This window comes from Polypterus senegalus, chromosome 6 (assembly GCF_016835505.1).
Source record: "Polypterus senegalus isolate Bchr_013 chromosome 6, ASM1683550v1, whole genome shotgun sequence".
Taxonomy (NCBI): domain Eukaryota; kingdom Metazoa; phylum Chordata; class Cladistia; order Polypteriformes; family Polypteridae; genus Polypterus; species Polypterus senegalus.
Genome location: NC_053159.1, coordinates 72867193 through 72892307, shown reverse-complemented (window position 1 = coordinate 72892307; position 25115 = coordinate 72867193). Strand labels below are relative to the sequence as shown.

General features: G+C 38.5%; 1 protein-coding gene across 1 annotated transcript in view; it reads right to left on the bottom strand.

Annotated features, from left to right (window-relative positions):
- The window catches only part of vps8 (VPS8 subunit of CORVET complex), a 740642-nt gene that overhangs the window by 599653 nt on the left and 115874 nt on the right, over positions 1–25115 (bottom strand). The window contains exons 6-8 of the mRNA XM_039755059.1: positions 22387–22483; positions 20247–20279; positions 10792–10846 (exon numbers count right to left, since the gene is read on the bottom strand). Of these exons, the coding sequence (XP_039610993.1) occupies positions 10792–10846; positions 20247–20279; positions 22387–22483 (185 nt within the window). The remainder of the gene's footprint in view (positions 1–10791; positions 10847–20246; positions 20280–22386; positions 22484–25115) is intronic.

Genomic DNA, 25115 nt, shown 5'->3' with positions numbered 1-25115 from the left:
TGTTTCTTCACTAGTTTTGCATTTGGCTACAGTCAGTGTCACTACTGGTAGCATGAGGCGATCCCTGGACCCTACAGAGGTTGCACAGGTGGTAGTCCAACCTCCAGGATGGCACATCAATACGTGTCATTGCCAGAAGGTTTGCTGTGTCTCCCTGCACAGTCTCAAGGGCATGGAGGAGATTCTAGGAGACAAGCAGTTACTCTAGGAGAGCTGGAGAGGGCCATAGAAGGTCCATAACCCATCAGCAGGACCAGTATCTGCTCCTTTGGGCAAGGAGGAACAGGATGAGCAATGCCAGAGCCCTACAAAATGACCCCCAACAGGCCACTGGTGTGAATGTCCCTGACCAAACAACCAGAAAGACTTCATGAGGGTGACCCAAGGGCCTCATGTCCTCTAATGGGCCCTGAGCTCACTGACCAGCAGGGTCACACAGACCGTTACAGGCTTGACAAAGACACCTTGACTGCCATTAGGTATAAGGATGAAATCCTTGGACCCATTGTCAGACCCTATGCTGGTACAGTGGCTCCTGGCGCACGACAATTCCTGGCCTCATGTGGTGAGAGTATGCAGGCAGTTCCTGGAGGATGAAGGAATTGATACCATTGACTGGCCACCACACTTTCCTGACCTAAATCCAATAGAACACCTCTGGGACATTATGTTTTGGTCCATCCAATGCCACCAGGTTGCACCTCAGACTGTCCAGGAGCTCAGTGATGTCCTGGTCCAGATCTGGGAGGAGATCCCCCACAACACCATCTGTCATCTCATTAGAAGCATGCACCGATGTTGTCAGGCATGTATACAAGAACACAGGGGCCATACAAAGTGCTGCGTACAATTTTGAGTTGCTGCAATTAAATTTTGGCAAAATGGACTAGCCTGCCACATAATTTTTTCACTCTGATTTTTGGGGCGTCTTTGAATTCAGGGCTCTGTAGGTTGATCATTTTCATTTCCATCAAATGATGTGGCATCCTTTCGCTCCTAACACATTACCCAGTCTATATCAGTATAGATATCCGGAGGATTTCTTTTTCCCATTGAGATCGGATGTGTTTTCAAAGTGTTCCTTTAATTTTTTTGAGCAGTTTATATATATATATATATATATATATATATATATATATATATTTAAAATTCAACGCCTGTCTGTCTGTATGTTTGTCTGCTTTTCACAAGAGAACTACTTAATTGATTTTGCGATCTTTCTCATCACGCCAAGATACATATTTCACTACCAATTTATTTGCATAAATCCGAGAGACACACAGCAGGCCAAGGGGAGGGGGCGTGGCCTGCCTTCCTCCCACACGGGGCTTATCTTTGATCCATTTAGCGAGCAAAAAAAGAACTACTTAATGGATTAAAATCGTGTTTTTTTTTTTTTTAAATAATTTGAATGAACATTCCAGTTGATTTTGCAACTTCTCTTATCTTGCTAAGAATCATAGTTCGCTTGCAGGAGAGATATATTCACGCTAATCCAAGACAGATGCGTGACATCAGGAGTGGGGAGCCAGGAGGGGCCCTCCTCACTCAGAAGCCAGCCTCCGTTCGAATCACTCTATCTCTTGCCATGTTTTGGAGGAGACCTCGCATACGCTTAGCTGCGATACCTATTTGTTTATTGATTTTTAAAGTTCATCCTGTTACACTACTATGCGGGCGAAGCTGCAGGGGATGGCTAGTATAAAATAAAAAACACAAACACATACAGTATACACATGCATGCATGCATACACACACACACACACACACACACACACACACACACATCCCATTAGAGACTACAACAAAAATGCAGCATACACCGATATAATGTATGATTAAAGACAATCTAAGCACCTATGAAGAGAGTACACACCTTCACATTAATTAAAAAAAAAAAATCCTTTTTCTATATTTTCAGATTTGCAAAAAACATGATCCAGAGCTTTTGCTGACTAGATGTTACTACACCACACTTATCCATTATATTTAAAAGGTCATGTAAAAAGGAAACCCGCTTTTACATGGTTTGGTGCAAGCCCCCATTCCATTCCAAACTGATAAGGCTCCTTCACTTGAACAATATTAACACCAGTAATAAAGGTAGAGGTGGTCAATCAGTAAAGTCCTAATCATGTATCCAACTTAACTTTCTACAATTTCAGTGTTTCTCATGCAGCAGACACTTAACATCGCTGTCTGACTTCAATTATAGCATAGTTCCTAAAAATTTGTACGTCTTAGAATTATGACTGAGCCTGGTCAGCTACAGTTTTGTCCTTTATTTTCAGTCACTAATTACTGTTCCACAAATTAATTGTAGTGAAGAACTCTAATGCATAACTTCTCAAAACCACCAAGTTGACATACAATTCAGAGGTTGTGCTAATCTTGAACCAGTTAGTGCTTAAGGTAGAAGATACAGGGACTTAAAAGGTGTCAGATGACTCATCACTTTAAAGACTGTTATTGCATTTACTTGATTGGATTGTGCTATTGCCATGACATTTAAAAGTAATTTGAACACTTACTCAAGGACACTTGCTTCATTCACCACATCCACTAACAAGAACATTTGGATTTTATGTACTCAAAAATACATCAAGAAAAGTATCCACAGTTTAAAGTCCTGAAGACAGGATGCCTTGATGGCCACTTGTCTTGCTTATGTTAGAAAATACTTTCAAACAGACAATGGACATCTTGGATTCACATTTCAATGTGACATTTCTCTAGCACAAGGTAGGCTGAAATAATCATTTTTCGTTCTTTGAAGTGGAGATACTCATAAGATGATGGTGATCAAGAGCGTTTTCTTCAGACCAAATTAATATATTAGTTTATCATCATAAATCATACAAATTAAGCACAGACTGGTGGAAGTGTGCGATATACCGCTGAATCCAGTATATCATATTAAACTCTTCTCCAGTAAGAATTTAGAAAAAAGAAAAACATTTTACCAGTATGCTAAAATTTCATGCAAAACTTGCAAACACATTTAAAAGTAAAGCATAAAACATGCAAAAGGAAATGGAAAATATCCATCCATCCATCTTCTAACCCGCTGAATCCGATTACAGGGTCATAGGGGTCCGCTGGAGCCAATCCCAGCCAACACAGGGCACACAAGGCAGGAACCAATCCTGGGCAGGGTGCCAACCCACCGCAGGACACACACAAACACACCCACACACCAAGCACACACTAGGGCCAATTTAGAATCGCCAATCCACCTAACCTGCATGTCTTTGGATTGTGGGAGGAAACCGGAGCGCCCGGAGGAAACCCACGCAGACACGGGGAGAACATGCAAACTCCACGCAGGAAGGACCCGGGAAGCGAACCCGGGTCTCCTAACTGCAAGGCAATGGAAAATATAATTTTCTGTATTTGTGTTAAAAGTAATATGTTTGTGTATTCACTTTTATCTGAACTTTGCAAAATAAGTGAGCCCCTTTAATAACATTACTCAGGATGCTGTGCAGTTCAACCTGATTAGAAACAGGAATGCAACAATGAAAACAGGAAGGAACCATTTGAAAGGCACTGGGAAAGTAAGCGAGTGAGAAAAAGGCTGTACTCTCATTGGTTCAAGACAGATGAATACTTAAATACTCAAAACTTAACTTGTTTGAGTATCAGAGAGTGTTAACAAGCATGTCACTGGCAGTACATTTGTTAAAAAAAAGTTTCAGTCTGAAAAAAATGAACAAATATATGAGTATCCATCAAGGCCAGAGTTTTTAATTATACTGCATTGTGATATGAATTTTGTCCATACTGCCCACTCCTAATGACTGGGATGGGCAAATGAATAACAGCTTACACCAGTGAGATAATGTTTACGCAAATAGCGCAACGAAGAAATCCATAACATGGAAGCAAGAGAGTGTTCTCTTTTTTTAGAATTTTTGTTACAGATACAGTATGATCTAATACAGCCCTAGTCAGCTATTGCCAGCATATATTTAATTGAATATGGTTTATTACATTATTTTATGCACAGTAGTTTGCCTGCAAAGAGACATCCCCTATCCCTCATTCACAGAATGAAACAGCACATTCCAGTTACTTAGAGATACAACTACTTGAATGATCAATAGTCTTTCATTGTTTTCTTTGGCTCTTAACATCGGACTCATCATTGAGATTTACATTATGATATTATAAGATTGCAGGGCTTTATTTTTTTCTTTGTTACTCATTCATTAAATATTCATACCAAAACGTATGTTTTTTCTTTTCTTGTAACCTTCTTTTTGAAGTCTTGTAAAGCACTTTGAGCTACATTCTTTATATGAAAATATGCCATATAAATAAATGTTGCTATTTATTTATATATAATGTTTGAAAAAATTATTGGCAATAACTTACTACTTTACATTGACAATGACACTGAAATGGAAAATTATGTTCAGGCAATCCATAACCAAAAATTTATTATAAAGTGGACTTGAGAGCCCTTGAATTTGTATTCTAGACCCCTATCAATGTTTTGCTCTTACCTTATAAATAGGTGACATTTTCCCCTATGAAGGGGTATGAACCCATTTCTTCCAGTGCAAAACAAGGTAACAGATTTATTTACAAACACATAAATTTGTGAAGAGGAGGGGGACAATCTGTCAATAGACATAATGTCTCGCCTATAATTAAAAGTAATGCCTTTCATCAAACGTGGTGTTAGAATAAAATGGCAAGATTGACCGATTATGTTTGGCACTAGTATTGATCTTGAAGAGAAAAAAAAAAAAACAGTTACTAAAAAGAGAAATGCCTTTATCAACATCCAACCTAGGATAAACTACATGCTTAGATTTTATTATTCTACTTCAAACATAGCTCAGATGAAGGCTTAATGCTATATTGCTAAGCTATTTTGAGGGCAGGTTACTTGGACATTATTTTTTTCCCATCCTTTGTAAAGAATAAATACACAGGTTTTGCCCTTCTCTTACTGCCTTAGTATCATTTCTTAGATTTAAGTAAAGTGACAGGCGGCCATGGCCATTACATGGCCGGGACAACAATTGGATGGCAGGATCAGTGGAGACAGCATCAGCAAGACAATATCTTCCCCAGGAAGCTTGAGGGCAGCACTGGGAGGCTGTGGCACCATGGATTCCCACAAAGAATGCTAGGAGTTGGACTTTGGCACAGCCCTGTTGGGTTCTATGGGGGCTGTCAGGGGAAGTTGCAGAGCCCTGCATTGGGCTCTCAACACACCTGGGAGTGATTCCAGGTCCGATTAATGAACCACCTGTAACACTCCCAGGGCCTTCATAAAAGGAGCTGCGTCACTCCATTCGGAAAGCCAGGAAGAGGAAGGATGAGGCTTGCCAGCAGGAATGGATGCAGAAGGACTGGGAATTGTGTCTGCCTGTATGCCTGGGTCAGGTTAGAGTGACTGTACATGCCCCAGTGGTCCACAAGTGACATCCCAGATGGGACATCCTGGCCGTCAGTTGACAAGAAACCCATTGTAAAAAAATTCTTGTGATGAAATCAACATAGCAGCACAAGTCACACACATGCAGCAGCCCAGCGGCACGAGGCTCTCACAGCAGCCGCCCAGCAGTAAATTTATGGTACTTGTAAAAGTTAGCTTTTTTTCAGTTTTATTCTCTCAGTCATGTTCACGCTCTCCCTCACCACCCCCGATCTGACCGTAAATAACAGTGCCAGCATAAATACACACCAGATCTAACGCTGTTTGTTTTCAAATAATATTGCATTAGTGCGATGATGTTTTCTGATTGGTACTATTTGGGTCATAAAAGGATTGCTTCAAAATGTCACATATATTTGGCTCTTTTTTTCCCGGTGCTGCGTTGACATCATGCGCCAGATATCCACCAATAAAAGAAAAGCGTTCTTGGCTCACCTTGCAGAGGTCATCGCTTCTTACAAGAAAAGGTGATGGGTAAACTTCTGTTCCAAGACTGCTGTATCCCCCAGGAAAGTAAACTCAGTGAGGGTCAGGCACCCCTTCAGTGTAATAGGAACCACAACATAGAGAGAAGTGTGTACATTGCAAAAGGTACAAGTCGTAAATATAGAAAGGACAGTCCTTGGGTGTGTGGGAACTGTTAACATTTGAATTTGATGACTGCATATAGCGTGGAACTGACCTCTCTGTATTATTCTTTACTCTGCATGTCCTGGAGTAAAAATGAAAACACCACCATGCATCAAAATGTGGAGATTGGGCAAGATCAGGGAAAAAAAAAAAAAAAACAACCGCAAGAAAGCATAAGAATGATTATGAATAATATGAATAATGTTGCATCAGTGCCACAATGTTTTCCGAAATGTACTATAAAGGTCATAAAATGAATTAGTCCAAATATCATATATATTTATGTCTCTGGTTTTTGTCAGTGCGGCTTTGACATAATGGACCATAAGGTGCACACTAATTCAGCGTGAGCAGGAACACTCAATAAAACTGAATAAAAAAAATTCAAGTGACAATGAGATACGAATAAGGCAGATTCACCAGTGTTTGTGTGTCAGATTTTATCCCTCCAGATCAGAGAATTTCCAGTTCCATTGTCTCAAAACACCACTCACATCTACAGTTATTCCCAGTTTCAGATAAAAACTAACAGTGTCAGATCCCTTGGGGGTATAGTATGTATCATGATCATGATTGAGAGAATAAAAGTTATATAAAAAAAAAAACAAAAAAAAAACAAAAACACTAACTTTTACAAGTACTATAAATTTACACTGGCTGTTACAAACATAAATCAAATGTATGTTTTTATTGTATAATAATAATAAGAGCAGCTCACTACTCAAAACAGTACATTTGTGGAGAAGCTGGTTTCGAACGCACGACCTCTGGGTTATAAATCAGTAGTAGTGCAACGGATTAAAAAATTGACGGTTCGGATCAATTTTCGGATCAGCAAAAAAAAAAAAAAAAGACAAGACAAATTTAACTCTCCGTTTATTTAGTTAAGTATTTTTTTCCCATTAAAAAACATTTAACTTAAGACTTATTCCACTCAATTATATAAATACAAATTAAGGTGCAATATAGGGCATGATAACTATTTCCTTTAATGTGGACACAATAAAAAAACAACATTAAATGCAATTTAACGCATCATTGCGTCTTACTTTGAAAATGGAGAGAGAGAAATAAAAACTAGCTTATGTCCACATCATCAAAAAAGAAGAAAGAAAGCAAAGCAGACCTGAGCTTATAATTTCAATTTTTTTTCAAAAACATGAGGATATCTACATTTTCTGGAGAAAGTGTAGATCTCTTTGCTGTAACTATATCCCCTGCTGTTGAGAACACCCTCTCGCTAGGCACTGAAGTGCCAGGCAAAGCAAGATGGTGTCTTGCCATTGTGGCAAGGTGAGGGTATTTACATTTGTTGCTTTTCCACCAAGTCAGTGGATCACCATCAACTGGAATGCCACTTGCTGCCTCATAGGATACCACCTCCTCTTTAATGGTGTCAGCAAAAGCCTTGCTGACCATGTCCTTCTGTGCAAAGGTCTCACCAAAAAGCTCCGCCATTGCCGACTTCTTTTGAGAAAGAGATGTGTCTGCTCCTGTTGGAGCTGCATATTGACGCTGCAGGGAAAGTTACATTATTGATTAAAACTTTTTTTTTTCACAGACATTAAAATGTGGCAATAACTTAATAAACTTAACTAAAAACATTATCATAAAAAATAAAAAAAATATATAATTTCAAAATATTTATTTTCTTTACCTCTTCACAGTCTTCAGTGCCAAGACTGCTCACAATCTCAGTAGTGAGATCACTGTATGTCCTCAAGCGCAGGGCAAGGTCTAGGTGAAACAGCGACTTGAACCTTGGATCAAGTGCAGTAGATCTGTGAAGGTAGTCCTGTAGGGTTGATGGTGAAGTGTATCTGGGCTTCAGGTCCTCTCTAATGGCAGTCTTGACATCTCTTGTGATAGTGCCGTCTTCCTCACTTGGGGCCATGGATTGTAGGATCCTTGTTTTCAGAGGCAGGATCATGGACACAGATGGTGCAGTTTCAGTGCTCAACAGAGATGTAACCATTTTGAGTGGTTTGAGCAGCTGGAGGACCTCCTCTGCCACTTAAACATCATCATCAGACAACGTGACGATGTCTCTGGCATTTTTCTTCAGGGTTTTGTCTGTTAGTGAAGAGCATATAGCTGCTTGCTGCTCAAGATAACTCTCCAACATATCATAAGTGGAGTTCCACCTTGTTTTGACATTATGTATGAGCTTGAGTAAGCAGCTGTAGCATTTCTTGCTTGGTCTTAAGCACATGAGCAGCTGTTGAGCTTCGGTGGGATGCTAAATTAATTGCATGTGCAATGCACCCTATCTGTGGGCCCAGTCCTGCTTCATTCACTGCATTTATTTGGTTTTTGGCATTATCTGTTGTGACTGGGATATTAGTATTGGGCCTCTCTATCCTCCACTCTGCCACTGCTTCCTTCAATACATGTCCCAGGTTTGTGCCAGTGTGACTCTCAGAGGGTGCGTGTCTGCAGTACAGGGCTTCGCATCTCCCACTCCGCTGTGATGTAATGAGCGGTCACAGTCACATAGCTTTCTGTTGCACCTGGAGGTCCACCGGTCTGTAGTTAGGGCCACAGAAGATGCCTGGGACAGTTCAGCAATAACTTTTGACTTTTCCTGCTCATAAATACTTGGGACGATATTGTCACTGAAGTGAGTGCGCGACAGAATATCATAGCGTGGCTCAAGCACGTGTATCATATGTTTAAACCCCTTGTTTTGCACAACGAAATATGGCCTCATGTCTGCAGCAATAAACACCCCAATAGCTTTTGTAATAGCTTTAGCCTGGTCTGATTGGGCAGCAAAGGGCTGCTTAAATGCCACGGATATCTTTGGTTGTTGCGCAGCCATCGTCTTGGGTCCTGTCACATCAGGGTGCTGCGGTTTTAAATGAGTGGCCATACCCGACGTGTTGCCAGTCTCATAGAGCGAAGAGGTTGAATTAGTGCGCGAGAGAGACACAGTTAGTGCGTGAGAGAGAAAGTTAGTGCGTGAGAGCTACCGAGATAGTGTGCGAGAGAGATAGTGCGTGAGAGAAGTTTAATTGCAGTTCAGTGCGCGAGAGCTACCAAGTTAGCACGAGAGAGAGAGAGAGACACAGAGTTAGTGCGCGAGAAAGACAGAGTTAGTGCGCGAGAAACACGCGCACAATACAGTGGAACTTTTTTTTTCCTCGGATCTTCGGATCACGTGCGTACCAAACCGTGGACAGGAATCGGTTCGGATCATGGATCAACAGTGATCCGTTGCACCACTATAACTCAGTAATTCTTACCGCTGCACCACGGAAGCTTTGGTATTGCACTTGTACCTTCTGTGAAAGTATTAATTTGATATTTGGCCATCATCCTTCACACATTATACAGTTTATTTTTATATTTTGTCATTTTTACTAGAACATGAAAAATGTTTGTTTTAACAATGTGTTTACATAGATTGTTTTAGACACGGGACACACATGAAATTGTTTACTCTATACAATTCTAGGTAGCTCACTCCCAGATAATCAAGGCTGGAACTGGGAGAACTTCTTGCGCATTCTGTGGCAGTGGAGGGGGATGGTATAGCAGGCTGCATGGGCTCATCGACACATTTACAAGACAAAAGACACTGATGGAGAGGTGCAAAAGGATTTAAAGTGGGCCGAGTTTACAAGTTTTTTCGTAGGCTCTGGTAATTCTAGTGTTAAATAAAACAGGAACCCCTAGCGAAATGACCAAGGTTGGTTCTGATCAGAGATGAGTAGCAAAGCATTTGACAATTGATCAGTGTGATGACCGAGGTGCAAGAGAGGGGCCGGCTTGTACATGCTGGCGGTGGTCTCACACAAGTTAAAAAGGGACACAGACAGCGCTGGGTCTCTCTTCCTGACATAGGGAGACCCAGATTGCTGTTAAATCCCCAGAGTAAGAGGAAGACCCAGTTTACCTTATCCAGATCTTCAAACACTGCCTCACATGTGGTAGAGGCCTCTGTCTGCGGGGGTAGAGGGATGAGGCGACCTCAGTTGGGCGTGAGGTGGAGCAGAGCTTCCTGTGCTGCTTCCATGTATGCAAGGCACAAACAGGAGGAGGGGAGCAGCAATGCTATGAATACCACCGTATGGGCCAAAAGTGGAGGCACTGTCCTAACAGGGTGCCGAGAGATGCTGGGAGAGGGCATCAGCATAGCAGCTCCAAGTCTCTTTCTTGTTGATTTGCTTCAGGACGGAACCATGGTCCAGAAAGCATTAACTCCCCATTCTGGAGGACAACAGCCCTCGCAGGACAGGACGCTTCGTCCCACAAACCTCAGCTGAGGGAGAGACACCGTGACAGGCGGCCACAGTCATTACCTGGCCAGGACAACAACTGTATGGAAGGACCAGGGGAGAGAGCATCGGCAAGGCAATAACTTCCTTAGGACGCTAGAGGGGATAGAGGTTATTTTTAAATACCAGATACTTCATCAGTCTTTGTAACTCAGAAACCTAAAACAATCTGTTACTAATTGTATACATTGAGAAAGTATAACAAATACATTATGTATCTTTTATCATGGGACTTTTGTCACGACACACAAATATACAAAACAAATGTAACAATAAGCATTCAAGTAATTTCAGATATCTAAAAAAATCCACCAGTAGGATCTGAGATCAAAATTTTTTTAGGTATTTTTCCTGTATTTTACAGTGTAACTAGTACAGTAAATCATTCTGAAACAACTATAGTATAAAATCATAATGCAGCTTGCTTACCAAACACAAGAGCAAGTCCATGCGATGTGCCCACAGCTATAACATTTGACACGGCCTACAAATAAACATTAAATCGTTTAAGTTAAAGTGATCAAAAATGCAAAATGAGATTTGCAAATAATGCGATAAGAAAAATCTTAATGACAAGCCAAATTAAAATTCAGAGAAAGATCAAAATAAAATTAAAATATCTTTAAGTGCAGTTCAGTTTTACAAGTTAAAATAAAATCAATATCTCAAATAAAGCTCCTTTATATTTTACGATATCTGCAATACTTCTTGAAATAACTCAAATATATTATCCAACATCTCAGAATAACTTATTGTTAATTTCAAAATCAACACATATCAGGATATCTTAAAATTGACCTTGCACACATATTACAATACCTAAAATGAAGTCCAAGATATTTCAAAATCATTTGCTGTAAAATTTCAAATGATTTCAATAGAACCGCCTTGTCTGTTTTAAGATACCCTAAATACATTTCAGATATGTCAAAGTAGGTAGGAAGCTCTTCTGAGACAACTGAAAATGCATTTCAGATATCTTTAAGGTATCTAAAACACAATTTAAATGAATTGTTGATATCCTGAAATAACTTTCCATCTTTTGTAAGGAGCCATGAAATTCAATAAATATTAAATGCATTACTGCGGTTTGGACATTCCATAAGCTTTATATTTATACAACGTGCCATGTGTTATGCTATGTTACTTTTTTTTTCTTTTTAGTATATATTTTTGCTTTTTGTTTTCATTATTATGCTATATTAGAAAAGCATTTTTGGACTCTGCCAGGAGAAAAACTGATAAGGTTTTGTTGCCAGAGATTTTCTAGTATGTAGTAGTGGGTAAAGAAATCTTCTAAAAGAAATGTTTTAGTTTACCAAAACAACAATTGACACCCTTCATGTATGAACCCACTGGAATGGAGTGTAGACCTCTAACTGGCAGGGTAGCCATTACAGGAGGATAGAGCAGATGGATGCGCACATTAGCCTGGATGGACCTAACCACTTTCCTAGTCGGAGAGAAAAGATAATGGATGGAATGAAGGAAGCTTCCTGCCAGGAACAGTCCTTCATCCCAGTACAAGAGTTGGCAGTGCTCCTCTGGTCTGGCTCTACTTTGGCCATCTTCAGGGCTACATGGGACTTGTAATTCAGGAGGACAGCCCTGCTGAGTTCCTTGGGGAGGTACCTGTGGTTGTTGCCATATTTTATGATTGTTCCATTTTACCAGGAAGTACTCCCAGGTCTGACATAAAGGAAGCCACCCCATCTTCCCAAGAGAGTTGGAGTTGGGAAGAAGAGAATAACACTTGTTCAAGTGGAGTGAAGAAAAAAAGGAAAAACAATATTAAGATTTTGTTTATGCTCTTTCCTGTAAGAAAATCTCTTGCACAATAAAAGAACACTGACTTGAAACTGGGACTGAGTCTGCAACGACTCCTAGTGTTCACAGTACATACTGATACTCCCATTTAGCTTACAATGGAGGATAAGTTAGTCACTGGATTTTGAGGTTCAAATGCCAAACTGTAATAACGATGGCCAAACTAATCCTGATCTTTTTGAAGAAGCAAAAAATTAAAAAAAATTAAAAAATTTTAAAAATCATACTACTAAACTTTGTAAATATTTTCAATGGTACAAAGATTAATTCAAAATTGATTTTAAAATCTACTATATTACATATTTATTACAGTTTAACTACACTGTTTAATTTACAAACATATAACATAGATTAAAATTTGCAATTTGAGAAGATAGACTATTACTCATAAGGGGAGGAGGCATCTTATACGTTCAAGTATACAGCACATTATAATGATGAATCACTTGATGAATGATGGGTGCTAAACTGCTCTATACAGTGGTAATTTTCATTTCTACAGCTGTAAATATACCTACAGTACATTTATGTTTGATGGAGTAACATATGGCTTTTGTCAAGAGACTTCAATCAAAGACATTCACTTCATCATACACTGGATAAACAGCAACACTCATGACTGATCCCAGAGATAGGACTGCAGTATTTATTCACCGACTCCACAAGGTACCATGTTCAATATTTAAATACCAAGTAGATTAAAACCATGCCAAACATTTTTCCTCTCAATATCAAAGCCTTTAATGTGTAATACACATTTATACCTTGATAACCTCATATACTATGTACAGTATGACTTGATATATGTATTCACATTTGTGTATTGGGGAATTACATATTAAATTAGCTACATTTTGTGTTGCCTGACCTTTGAGTCCAGCACTCATCTGGCAATTTTAAAAATCCAATTCAGAACACCGATATAGAGTATGAATAACTAGGTGCCATGCCGACTCTTCAGTACACAAGCAATGGTACCGAAAATGCAGTCGGACTCCTTCTTTTGGTACACATACACAATCCGCATTGTACTGCCAGATCTAAACACTAGCGTGGAGAGTTGCTAACGTATTGAAGTGACTAGAGCTGCAGGTGGAATCTACCATTTCACTTTTCATGGCTGATCTCATCCTAAATAAGGAGTGGCATTGCACATGTACTGTGACGGCATGCCTCTGTTGATTAAAAACAGTAAGTTCTGAAGTCTACCTGTGACTTTACACTGTAGAAAGATAAGTATATACTGTAAATATAGGGAAAAACATTCAATATGGCATTTAAATAACATATAAATGTTTTTCATATAAAGACCATCAAGAAACATAATCACAAACAGAACTTTGCACGATACCTTGGCAAGCTCTGTAAGCCCTGCTGTATAATTGAAGGATATGCGTGTGGCAGATTCATTGGCAGGATGACACCTAACCTTTTGCTGCATATTTCGCCTTTACACTGGTGCAGCTGTGTTGTTTTTACGTGCGAGTAGATGTTTCTTGAGGAGAGGGCTTCTGTTCTCATTCTCCAATGTAGAACCCTCATCCTCATCTGAGTGCACTTCTGTTATAGCATGACTTTATTTGAAAACAACAGTGTCAGGTCGGTGGGAGTGTGAACGTGATTAAAAGAATTAAAATGAATTAAAACAAAAAACACTAACCTTTACAAGTACCATAAATTTACACAAGCTGTTACAGACTCAAATCAAATGTATGTTTTTATCCAATAATAGTAACAATAAGAGCAGTTCACTACTCAAAATGGAAGCGGACAAAATCGAACCAGCAATCTCTTGATTACGAGTCAGCAGTTCTTACCGCTGCACCACCCAAACTGTCGTTTCAGCGTTGTACCCTAACCCAATTTCTTTTCCTTCAGTTATATTGTTGAAAAAAGCGCACTTGTTTTGTTACCCTTGTACCTTTTGTGAAAGTGTTTATTTGATATTTGAACTTCAGTCTTCACACGTTATACAATTCATGTCAAAATTTTGACATTAGTACTAAACCATGAAAAAAGTTTGTTTTAGGTATGTGTTCAACATTTCTTGCCTCGGTTTTCCTATCATCCAGTATTTACCCAGATTGTTTCAGAAACAGAATACACATGGAATGCATGTGTTTCAAATCGATACTAATAAAAGGCAAAGCTCTCACTGACTGACTGACTGACTGACTCATCACTAAATCTCCAAGTTCCCGTGTGGGTAGAAGGCTGAAATTTTGCAGGCTCATTCCTTACAGCTTCCTTACAAAAGTTGGGCAGGTTTCATTTCGAAATTCTACGCGTAATGGTAATAACTGCAAGGTATTTTTCTCCATTTACTGTAATGGAGTTGAGCTCGAAAGCCGTGGGGGCGGAGTTTCGTGTGACATCATCACGCCTCCCACGTAATCACGTGAACTGACTGTCAGTGCGTAGAAAACCAGGAAGACCTCCAAAAAGCGCTGAATAAAACATGCATTATATAATTGAGAAGGCAGCGAAACAATAAGAAGCAAGCGAGTGACATATACTACCATATTCATGAGTGCTGCTACTTCGGAAAGAAAGCAAGGTGTAAACCTAAACTTTAAAATAAGTTCATAGACAGGCTGCCACTGGCGTTTCCCATGCCCAAGGGTAATGCGGCATACAAGTTTAATGAGAGGACGCAAGATATAAACGAGAGTTTTGATCACATTGTAACTAAGTTGAAATTGCAGGAGAAGGGGTGTGCTTATGTAAATTCCGAGAGACTGTGTTTGTGGGGGATTGACAGTTAAGGCAGGTGGGGGAGTCACGTCATCATCTCCCCTCCCATTTACCTCATTTAGCTCTGAGCAACTTCGTCACACTGCCACCAAATACTCACAGAAAAATCCACAAATTAATACACACGCTGTCTCTAGAGTTTCTCCACACTGAATCCTCCAGGCACTACTTACAAAAGGTTACATTGACAATCGTGTTACGTTATTTTTAAAATCTTTCCTTTTCTTAGCACAAGCACAGCCGAGAAGCTTCGATGCATGTGCTCCATAATGCGTTAAAAAATAATGCATTTAATCACACTTTGCATTACAAGCAAAGGGGAACTTTTGTCAATGCATGATTTCCTGGTACACCGATTACATTGATCAGCGCATCCTGATTCATTTTACCCTCGCACCACCTTGGTTTGAGAAGAAGTATGAAAAAATATGAGGTTACACAGAAACACAGATCACCAATTCAAGTTATATGAATAATTGATTCACCATCAATAATTGTTTTGGTAAAGCCATACCCAGTGTAATCCTCCTTCCATTTTATAATTTTTCCGCCACTAGCCATGATTAAATGAACGGTAAAAAGTAAGAGCGAAGCGATGGTGACTTATTTCGGCAGGCATATATATGACAGCAACACTCATGACAATGTCAATCATGTTACGTTATTATTAAAATGTTTCCTTTTCTTTTCATTACTGCCAGCAGAAGTAGTGTGTTGAAGAAGCAATGAAAAAGAAAAGGAAACATTTTGAAAATAACGTAACATGATTGTCAATGTAATTGTTTTGTCAATGTTGTGAGTGATGAGTGTTGCTGTCATATATATATATATATAAATATATATATATATATATATATATATATATATATATATATATATATATATATATATATATATATATATATATATATATATATATATATATATATATATATATATATATATATTACACACACACACATAAACATATATATATATATATATACACATATCTATACATATACACATATATACACATACACATATATACATACATATATATATCTACATATATACACATACATATACATACACACATATATAAACATATATATACATATACATACATATCTACATATATACACACACAGCTATTTCGTATCAGTGCAATATGCTGCTTGTTAAAACGGATAACTCCCGCTCTTACGTGCAAGTCTGCGTGGATATTATGAACTATCGTATTTGTTCAAGTTCTTTTTAAATTTTAAATAGAAGGAATTTTTATTTAGTCGACAGAAATATCTTTGGTAGGAATGGTAAAAACAGACAGGAATATTATTCGTGAATAAATCAACTCAAACCTTAAATAACTTAAAAGAACAAACATTCAAATTTCTTTACTCTTATGTAAATTTATATAAAAAATAAACTTAGATTTTAAATATCCCAAAAGATTTTGCTCTCCATAAAAATATATCCTGTCAAAATTATACAAATTCAAATATGAACATGCTGCATAACAAAACCTGGAAATATAAATAAAATGTGTTCCTTTCAGCAATAACAAATCAAATCATTCAGTTGTCTTTGCTCATATGTCATTTTAGAGCTGGACGCCTGGCATCTATTTTTGGCAACAGGTTCGTTTATGTTTGGTGTGAGGTTCTGTGTTGTGGAGATTCTCAGGATGGATTGCAGGTGCTCATCAGTGAGGCGACTCCTGTGTGCTGTTTTGTTAGTCTTTATCACTGAGAAGAGCTTCTCACACAGATATGTGCTACCAAACATGCACAAGGTTCGAGCCGCATGTAGACGGACTTTTTTTGTTCTTCAAAGTCACCAAAGCGCCGTGCAAACTCAGTGCGCCGGTTTATCAGCAAAGTGCGATTTGGGAACACCATAGTGACGACTTGGTTTAACATTACTTGGCAACAGGGAAAGTTGCACTGGTGCATTTGTGTCTCCCATAAAAGCAACTTCACTTGAAATCACTTTGTGATTGTGCACGGGTAAAACGTCCGCTGAAGTGTCAGATTCTTATTTAATTCTTCTGCTTTCTGTATCTTCTGCATTGCATTCAGGTCTTTCAGCCTCACTGATGAGCACCTGCAATCCATCCTGAGAATCTCCACAACACAGAACTCCCTGATGTTTTGTCTCATAGTGCCGTCTTAGATTAAATTCTGTAATTACAGCCACATTAGCTCCACAAATGAGACACACGGGTTCAGTAAACATATACTCAGCCTCCCATCGGTTTTAAAGGCTCTATTTTCAGAATCAACTTTTCTCTTCAGCATCGTGTGAGCTAGCTTCGCAATAACTTGCAGCATCATAAGCTAGACTTGATTAACGCGTAAGTGTTCGGCAAGGCAGCTGAAGCGCTGCATTATGGGATCTGTAGTTTATTGTGTTACCAGCGCTTCATATACCCATTAATAACAATAATACAGTATATAAAATGATCTCGCGGGCTGGATATAATTACACGCCGGGCGGATGTGGCCCTGCCCTTGAGTTTGACACATATGGACTAAATAGAACTTGAAAAGATATATTTTTCAAATGTGATCGCGCAATTCAGATAGAGTTGGCGCACTACAGCCTGCATGCCTCAATAAGTCATCCTCCCTCGCTCTTACTTTTTACCGTTCATCTAATGAATACACTGAGTATGGCTTTACCAAAACAATCATTGATGGCGAATAAAGTATCCATTATTCGAGTATGTAGATCGGGATATATATATATACATATATATATACCCGCGTATCGCAGCGGAGAAGTAGTGTGTTAAAAAGCTAGAAAAGAAAAGGGAACATTTTAAAAATAACGTAACATGACTGTCAATATACAGTATTTGTTTTGTGAGTGTTACTGAGTGTTGCTGTCATCAAGGATTTGATTATCATTATTTCTTTCAATCAGGTTTGTATTTGTAGGATGTGTTGTGTTCAAGTTACATTCCGTGTTTGTCAATCGCTGTAAAGATGACAGGTTTCATTCATCGATTCGTTTCTTACTGCATCAATAAACAGCTCGTCTTCTTCTTTATCCGAGACCTGACACACTGCATGCACGGGTTTTTTACACTGTCTTCCTTTAGCGGGACATTCACTTTTTCCACCGTGTGCTTTGTTTCCACAGTAGCAGCATTTATGAATATGCTTGTATGTATCAGACGCTTCATATTTTTGCTGCCTTTTCAAATGTGTAATTCGGTTTTGTTCAGCTCTTTGGAACTGTTGCTTTTATCTGTGCACTGCGCCAGTTCACGTGAGCGCTGGTGTACATGCATCGAAGTTCCCAGTTGTGCTGGTGCCATCTGTGCTATGTCCATGGCTGTATTTAATGTTACCTTAGTCCTGGCACTTAAAACCTTCTCTCGCAGTTTCGCTGAGTTTGTGCCAAACACCACGCTGACCATCTCATCTTCCTCTGCATAAGCACAGTCCTTAACCCGTGAATATTTAGTGGGAGTTTGCTATTGGATTGCCGCTGACGGACGGCCTTATATGGGCAGGCACTAAATTACAAACGCCAGCGCAGCCTGTCTATGAACTTAATTTAAACTGTAGATTTACATCGTGCTTTGTTTCCAAAGTAGCAGAACTCATCAATATGGTTGTATATGTCACTCGCTCGCTTCTTATTGTTTCGCTGCCTTCTCAATTATATAATGCATGTTTTCTTCAGCGCTTTTGGAGGTCTTCCTGATTTTCTATGTACTGCGTGATTACGTGGGAGGCGTGATGATGTCACACGAAACTCCGCCCCACGGCGTTCAAGCTCATCTCCATTACAGTAAATGGAGAAAACAGCTTCCAGTTATGACCATTACGCGTAGAATTTCGAAATGAAACCTGCCCAACTTTTGTAAGGAAGCTGTAAGGAATGAACCTGCCAAATTTCAGCCTTCCACCCACACGGGAAGTTGGAGAATTAGTGATGAGTGATTGAGTGAGTCAGTGAGGGCTTTGCCTTTTATTAGTATATATATATATATATATATATGTATGTGAATATGAATGAATGACCTCCAAAGAGCGATGAGACTTTTGATATCGTGAATGTGTCTGCAAAAACTGGGGTCTCCTGCCCAGCAAAAGTCGAGCAGCCGGCGCGCGGGCATAGCTGTGCAGGCCTTTGAGACGCTGACTGCGCTTCTGCCTTAAGTCAAAGCGAGCACTTTTAATTTTTTTCATCCTCCCCCTGAGCTATAGCCCAGACAAGTGCAAACACGGGACCCCTTTTCTACACTGCGGCGAACTAATATTAAGTCGATTCGCACTTTCTATTTTGCACGCATACGATTATGAGGTCGTCAGCTCGGATTATGAAGACACGCACAGGAGTGGAGGACTGACAGTGCCATCACAACCGATTAATGGTAGGGACGTCTCACCAGTCTACACAAGACCCACCGCGACTGTTCCCAAAAGGCACTCATATCATCAGCGAACACATCTATCTATACTATATAAAAGAAAAAGGCAACTTTCCTTTCTTTACAACTTTTTTCCTTTTATCCCAAACCAAAGCTTTTCTCTCTTAACACTGCAGAGGACACACAACTAATTTTCTTTAATTGCTGGTAATGCCGGTAAGGCACATTATCAGAGGCAGAAATTTGGATGTTCACATAGAAAATGTAATTTCTATACCACAGCCGTCGTGTAGCGCCTTTCAAAAGCTACTGAGAGATGATCCATATACATTTTAGCTGCTGTTAGTACTACTTACCTGTTGTATTACACAGTCTTTAAAATGTAGTTTACCCGCAACCACTCCAGTAGTGCTCAATGTACCTGTACTTTTTAAAACGTTAATGTTTTACTGTTTAATAACTTATAGACTATATTTTATTTTTCCCTTGCACTCAGTGACCAAAGCTATACACACACATATAGACACATACATATACCTGTGTGTATGTTTGTATGTATATATATATATATATATATATATATATATATATATATACACACACACACACACACACACACACACACACCTATCTACATTATATACACACACATCATACATCATTAACACACTACTTCTCCGCTGCGAAGCGTGGGTATTTTGCTAGTAACGATATATTATTTGCCCAATACAACTACAGGCACCTCGCTCCCAGATAAACAGACTTCAGCTGGTAGAATGTGTGGAGGATGGAATAGCAGGTAGTTTCTGTTGGTGCTGATTGACACATTTGCAAAACAAAAGACAATAATGGAGAGGTGCAAAGGAATTAAAGGTGGCCCGGGATTACAAATTTTCGTAGGATTCAGGGATTCTAGTGTTAAAACATTTCAACTTACCACGGAAGTTGGTAAACCAGCATCCACCTTGTCCTGCAAAAAAAAGCAAAGCCTAAGTAACTCCAACATATGGCCTTTGCTAAGCAGAAGGTTACTGGAATAATATTTTTCACTCAGAAACTGAAATAATTTTTAAAAAGTAATTGCTGTTACAATTGCCAAATCAATATGTGGACAACAATACAAATTTCCATACCAGATCAGTCGAGGCCGGGTTAACAATGACCGCCACCAGTACTGTTGATCAACAGGGTGCTGGCAGAAATTGGGCTACTGCTGGCCGAAAAAGAAGGAGAAGAAGAGGGGGGAGATGAGGAGGAAAGGAGGAAGGTAAAGAGAGTAGGAACTTTAAATGTTGACAGTATGGCTGGTAAGGGGAGAGACTTAGCCGATATGATGAGAGACTAAATGGAAGGGGAGTAAGGCCAGGTGGATCAGAGCTGGATTCAAATTATTCTATCATGGTGTGGATAGAAGGAGAAATAGATTACGGGTTATTCAGAAGAAACAGTATGTCAAGAGTGTTCTGGAGGTGAAAAGAGTGTCAGACAGAGTAATGATTATGAAGCTGGAAGCTGGAGGTGTGATGATGAATGTTGTTAGTGCATATGCCCCATAAGTTGGGTGAGCAATGGATGAGAAAGAAGATTTTTGGAGTGAGTTGGATGAAGTGATGAACAGTGTACCCAAGGGACAGAAAGTGGTGATTAGAGCTGATTTCAATGGACACGTTGGTGAAGGGAACAGAGGAGACGAACAGGTGATAGGTAGGTATGGCATCAAGGACAGGAATGAAGAAGGTCAGAGGATAGTGGATTTTGACAAAAGGATGGACATGGCTGTGGTGAATATGTGTTTTAAGAAGAGGGAGGAACATAGGGTTACGTACAAAAGTGGAAGAAGATGCACACAGGTAGATTACATCCTATGCAGAAGAGTTGATCTGAAGGAGACTGAAGACTGCAAAGTGGTGGCAGGCTAAAGTGCAGTTAAGCAGCATAAGATGGTGGTCTGTAGGATGACGTTGGAGATCAAAAAGAGGAAGAGAGTGATGAAAGTGATGAATGATGAAAGTTGAAAAAGAAATACTGCAAGTTTGAATTTAGTGACAAGGTGAGACAGGCACTGGGTGGTAGTGAAGAATTACCAGACAGTTGGGAAACTACAGCAGGTGTAGTAAGAGTAACAGCAAGCAGGGTGCTTGGCATGACATCTGGACAGAGGAAGGAGGAAAAGGAAACCTGGTGGTGGAATGGGGAAGTACAGGAGAGTATACAGAGGAAGAGGATGGCGAAAAACAAGCGGGATAGTCAGAGATGCAGAAAGTAGACACGAGTACAAGGAGATAAGGCACAAGGTGAAGAGAGAGGTGGCGAAGGCTAAAGAAAAAGCGTATAATGAGTTGTATGAGAGGTTGGACACTAAAGAGGGAAAAAAGGACCTGTACCGATTGGCTAGACAGAGGGACTAAGCTGGGAAAGATGTGCAGCAAATTAGGGTAATAAAGGATAAGAGTGATTTGTGACAGACGGATATCAGCAAGAGTTAAAGGGAAGGTCTAGAGGACGAAAGTGAGACCAGCTATTATATGGGTTGGAGACGGTGGCACTGACCAAAAAGCAGGAGACAGAGCTGGAGGTAGCAGAGTTAAAGATGCTAAGATTTGCACTGGGTGTGACGAGGATGGACAGGATTAGAAATGAGTACATTAGAGGGTCAGCTTAAGTTGGACAGTTGGGAGACAAAGTCAGAGAGGCGAAATTGCACTGGTTTGGAAATGTGCAGAGGAGAGATGCTGGGTATATTGGGAGAAGGATGCTAAAGATAGAGCTGCCAGGGAAGAGGAAAAGAGGAAGGCCTAAGAGAAGGTTTATGGAGGTGGTGAGAGAGGGTGATGGGTATAACAGAACAAGATGCAGAGGACAGAAACATATGGAAGATTATCCGCTGTGGCAACCCCTAACGGGATCAGCCAAAGGAAGAAGAAGAATGAATAATTCCTGTTACATACATTTTTCCTACAATTACTACACAAAATGGTACATGACTAAAATGCAAAACATTGATTAAAAAACTGCAACAGTGTTTTTAAAATTAAACATCAAAACTTATGTAACTAAGAGAAGTTCATTTTACTTACTGCTGCAGACACAATCTGAGCAGACACTCCTTTCAGGGTGCTATGTCGGAGAACAGATCCATGAACAGTAGTGCTGCTTTCTGTCAGTCGTCTTCTTCTAAAGATGATAAACAAATATTTAAATTGAATAAATGTTCTTACTCTGAAACACATTACACGTATAATATGCCAATAGCAGTGCTACACTAAATAACTATCAGTTGCATCTACCAAAGTGTAAATAACCACTATCTTAAAATAAATGTATCTGATCTCAACCAGGAGATATCTGAATGGTCAAACCATAATTTGTGTGTACTGTAATGATTTTAAAATTTTAACACCAATTCACCATTTAATGTGTATGCATAAATAAATGACTAAAAAAAAAAAAAGGAGGAATTTAAATGAAAAATACCTTAAGTCAGTTTTTGACTAAAATCCACCTTTATATTCAATATGGCTCACGTTACTTATTTTTTTTTTTAGAAGGAAAAAAAAAAAAAGGATCCATTTCTTATTAGGAAGCCATATTTTAACCCAAAGTTCACTGCCGTTTTGTTCACTAACTGTATGCGAAACCTTTCACCGAGTTTTTATAATAATGTGGTCTTTCATGTGTTATGAATATAGAAGATTGATAAAATTGACTTTATTTAGATCATTTCATTCTATACAAACAGATGCACTCATTAGGAAATCAACATAATGATTCAAATACAGAAAGTCGCAGACGTCGCTGTGGATATACAGTAGGAAATACTGGTTTTAAAGGGACTAATTATCCAGGTGCTTCACATTAAAATAAATTGTGGACTAGACGGGCAACAGAGCTGATTACAGCTGCAGTATTTCAAAAAATGATCAATAATATGCAAGACTGATGCACCCTATAGGAAAAAGTTGCCTCTGCAATCAAAATTTACCCTTTCGCCAAGAAAAGAAACACAGCAAATTACATTTAAGTCTCATCACCATGGTTATGAACAAGGACAGAAAAGAATATGATTATAGCACAACAAATGCATAAACAGGAAACTCAGAACACAGCAGTCAATACTGAAGCAGGAAATAAGATCCAATGGCATAATAATATAACTAACAAAATTAAGGAATTATACAAGACCTTAAATTCCTAGGAAAGTAAAGAAATACGAGATACATGCAGAAGTGGACAGAGCACTAAAAAGTTCTATTCAAGCATTATTACTTGGACAAAAATTTACTTCAGCAAAACTAACTGACATGGAAACTACTCAAGTAAAACATAATAATTGACAAAATATTAGATCTGCAATTTTCAATGACCCTAAATTAGTAAATATCCTTAATTATACATATTGTGATTTGGAAAACATTACCAGAATATGCATAGCAATACAGTACTTAACGTATCAAAAGTCACAGTCGTGAAACATATACTGTACATATATAACCACTTTCAATTAGACAGTGTATGTGGCAATTCAATCTCAAACTCCAATCATTATGTATATTCCTATTATGCACAGGTAAACAACTAATCAGATTTATCCTTAATTATGTAGTAAGTTAACAATGTAGTCCATAGTTATCAATTACAAACCATCATTTGGGGACAGATTTCAGTGAAGAGAAAAAGCTTACAGTTTTCCAAATAAAGTTTTGCAATATGAAACCAAAGAAACAAAATCAGTATTTTACATCTAAAAAGTTTTGTAAGCTTGTTGACATTAGGCAAGTATAATCAGCATTGCAACAGCGTACAGAAGCAAATTAGAATAAAAATTCATACTCATGTAGTAACACCACACTTCCTCAAATACATGAAAAACAACAAAAATTATGAAAAACAAATACATATGCATTTGAAGCGGAAACCTCAAAAAAAAAATTGTCATTGACTATTGCAGATCTAGCATTTTGTCATTTATTACTTGAAATATGTGTTTAGACAAATACAACACCGCGCTGCGTGATTAAGCGTGGTGTCAAAAGTTGCTTTTAAAAAGAAAGCAGTTGTTGTATTTTCTACTATGCATTATCCACTGAAGGGGAGGATCTTTTTTAAAAATGCTGCTACCTGTTATCATAGTTGATGTTTTCAGACAGCTGGCCACTAATTCAATCACAACAATGCCTAGTTACAGTGGCCAATGCACAAACCTTGTTGGGCCCTATTCTTTTACCAAAAATTTAATAAGTTAAATTACTGGTAGCTGAGCTGCCAATTATTAAACCTTGGGGGAAAAAAGTGTCAGAAGCATAGATCACTATATGTTTTAAGTCAGTAAAACTAATGCAGTAAACAATTAAAATTCGATCGTCATTATCACTGGAATAAACTATTTCAATTAGAGACAAGTATATTTGCTTAGTGATCATTGAATAGAACTACAATAGACAATTTAATATTTTTTTATTATATTTTTCTTTCGTTTATAGACCCATTCATCAAAATATAGAAAGGAGTTAAGTAGTATAGCATATTATTTAAAATACAGTAATATAAAATTAAATGAGGTGGATCAGAAACTTTACATAAAATGGATCCTGCAGTATTTTAATATGACACTCAACATTTTTACAAACATTCATTGTTTTAATATTGAATAAATTGAGTCTATGGGAATATAAAACTTATCCATAAAATACTTCTGCACTTAAAATTCTGGCAGCTAAAAACTGCTTAAATATAAATATACTGTATATGAATTTATCTTTACAAAACATTTGTATCTTTAATTCACAACTATTTGTATTGTTAAAAT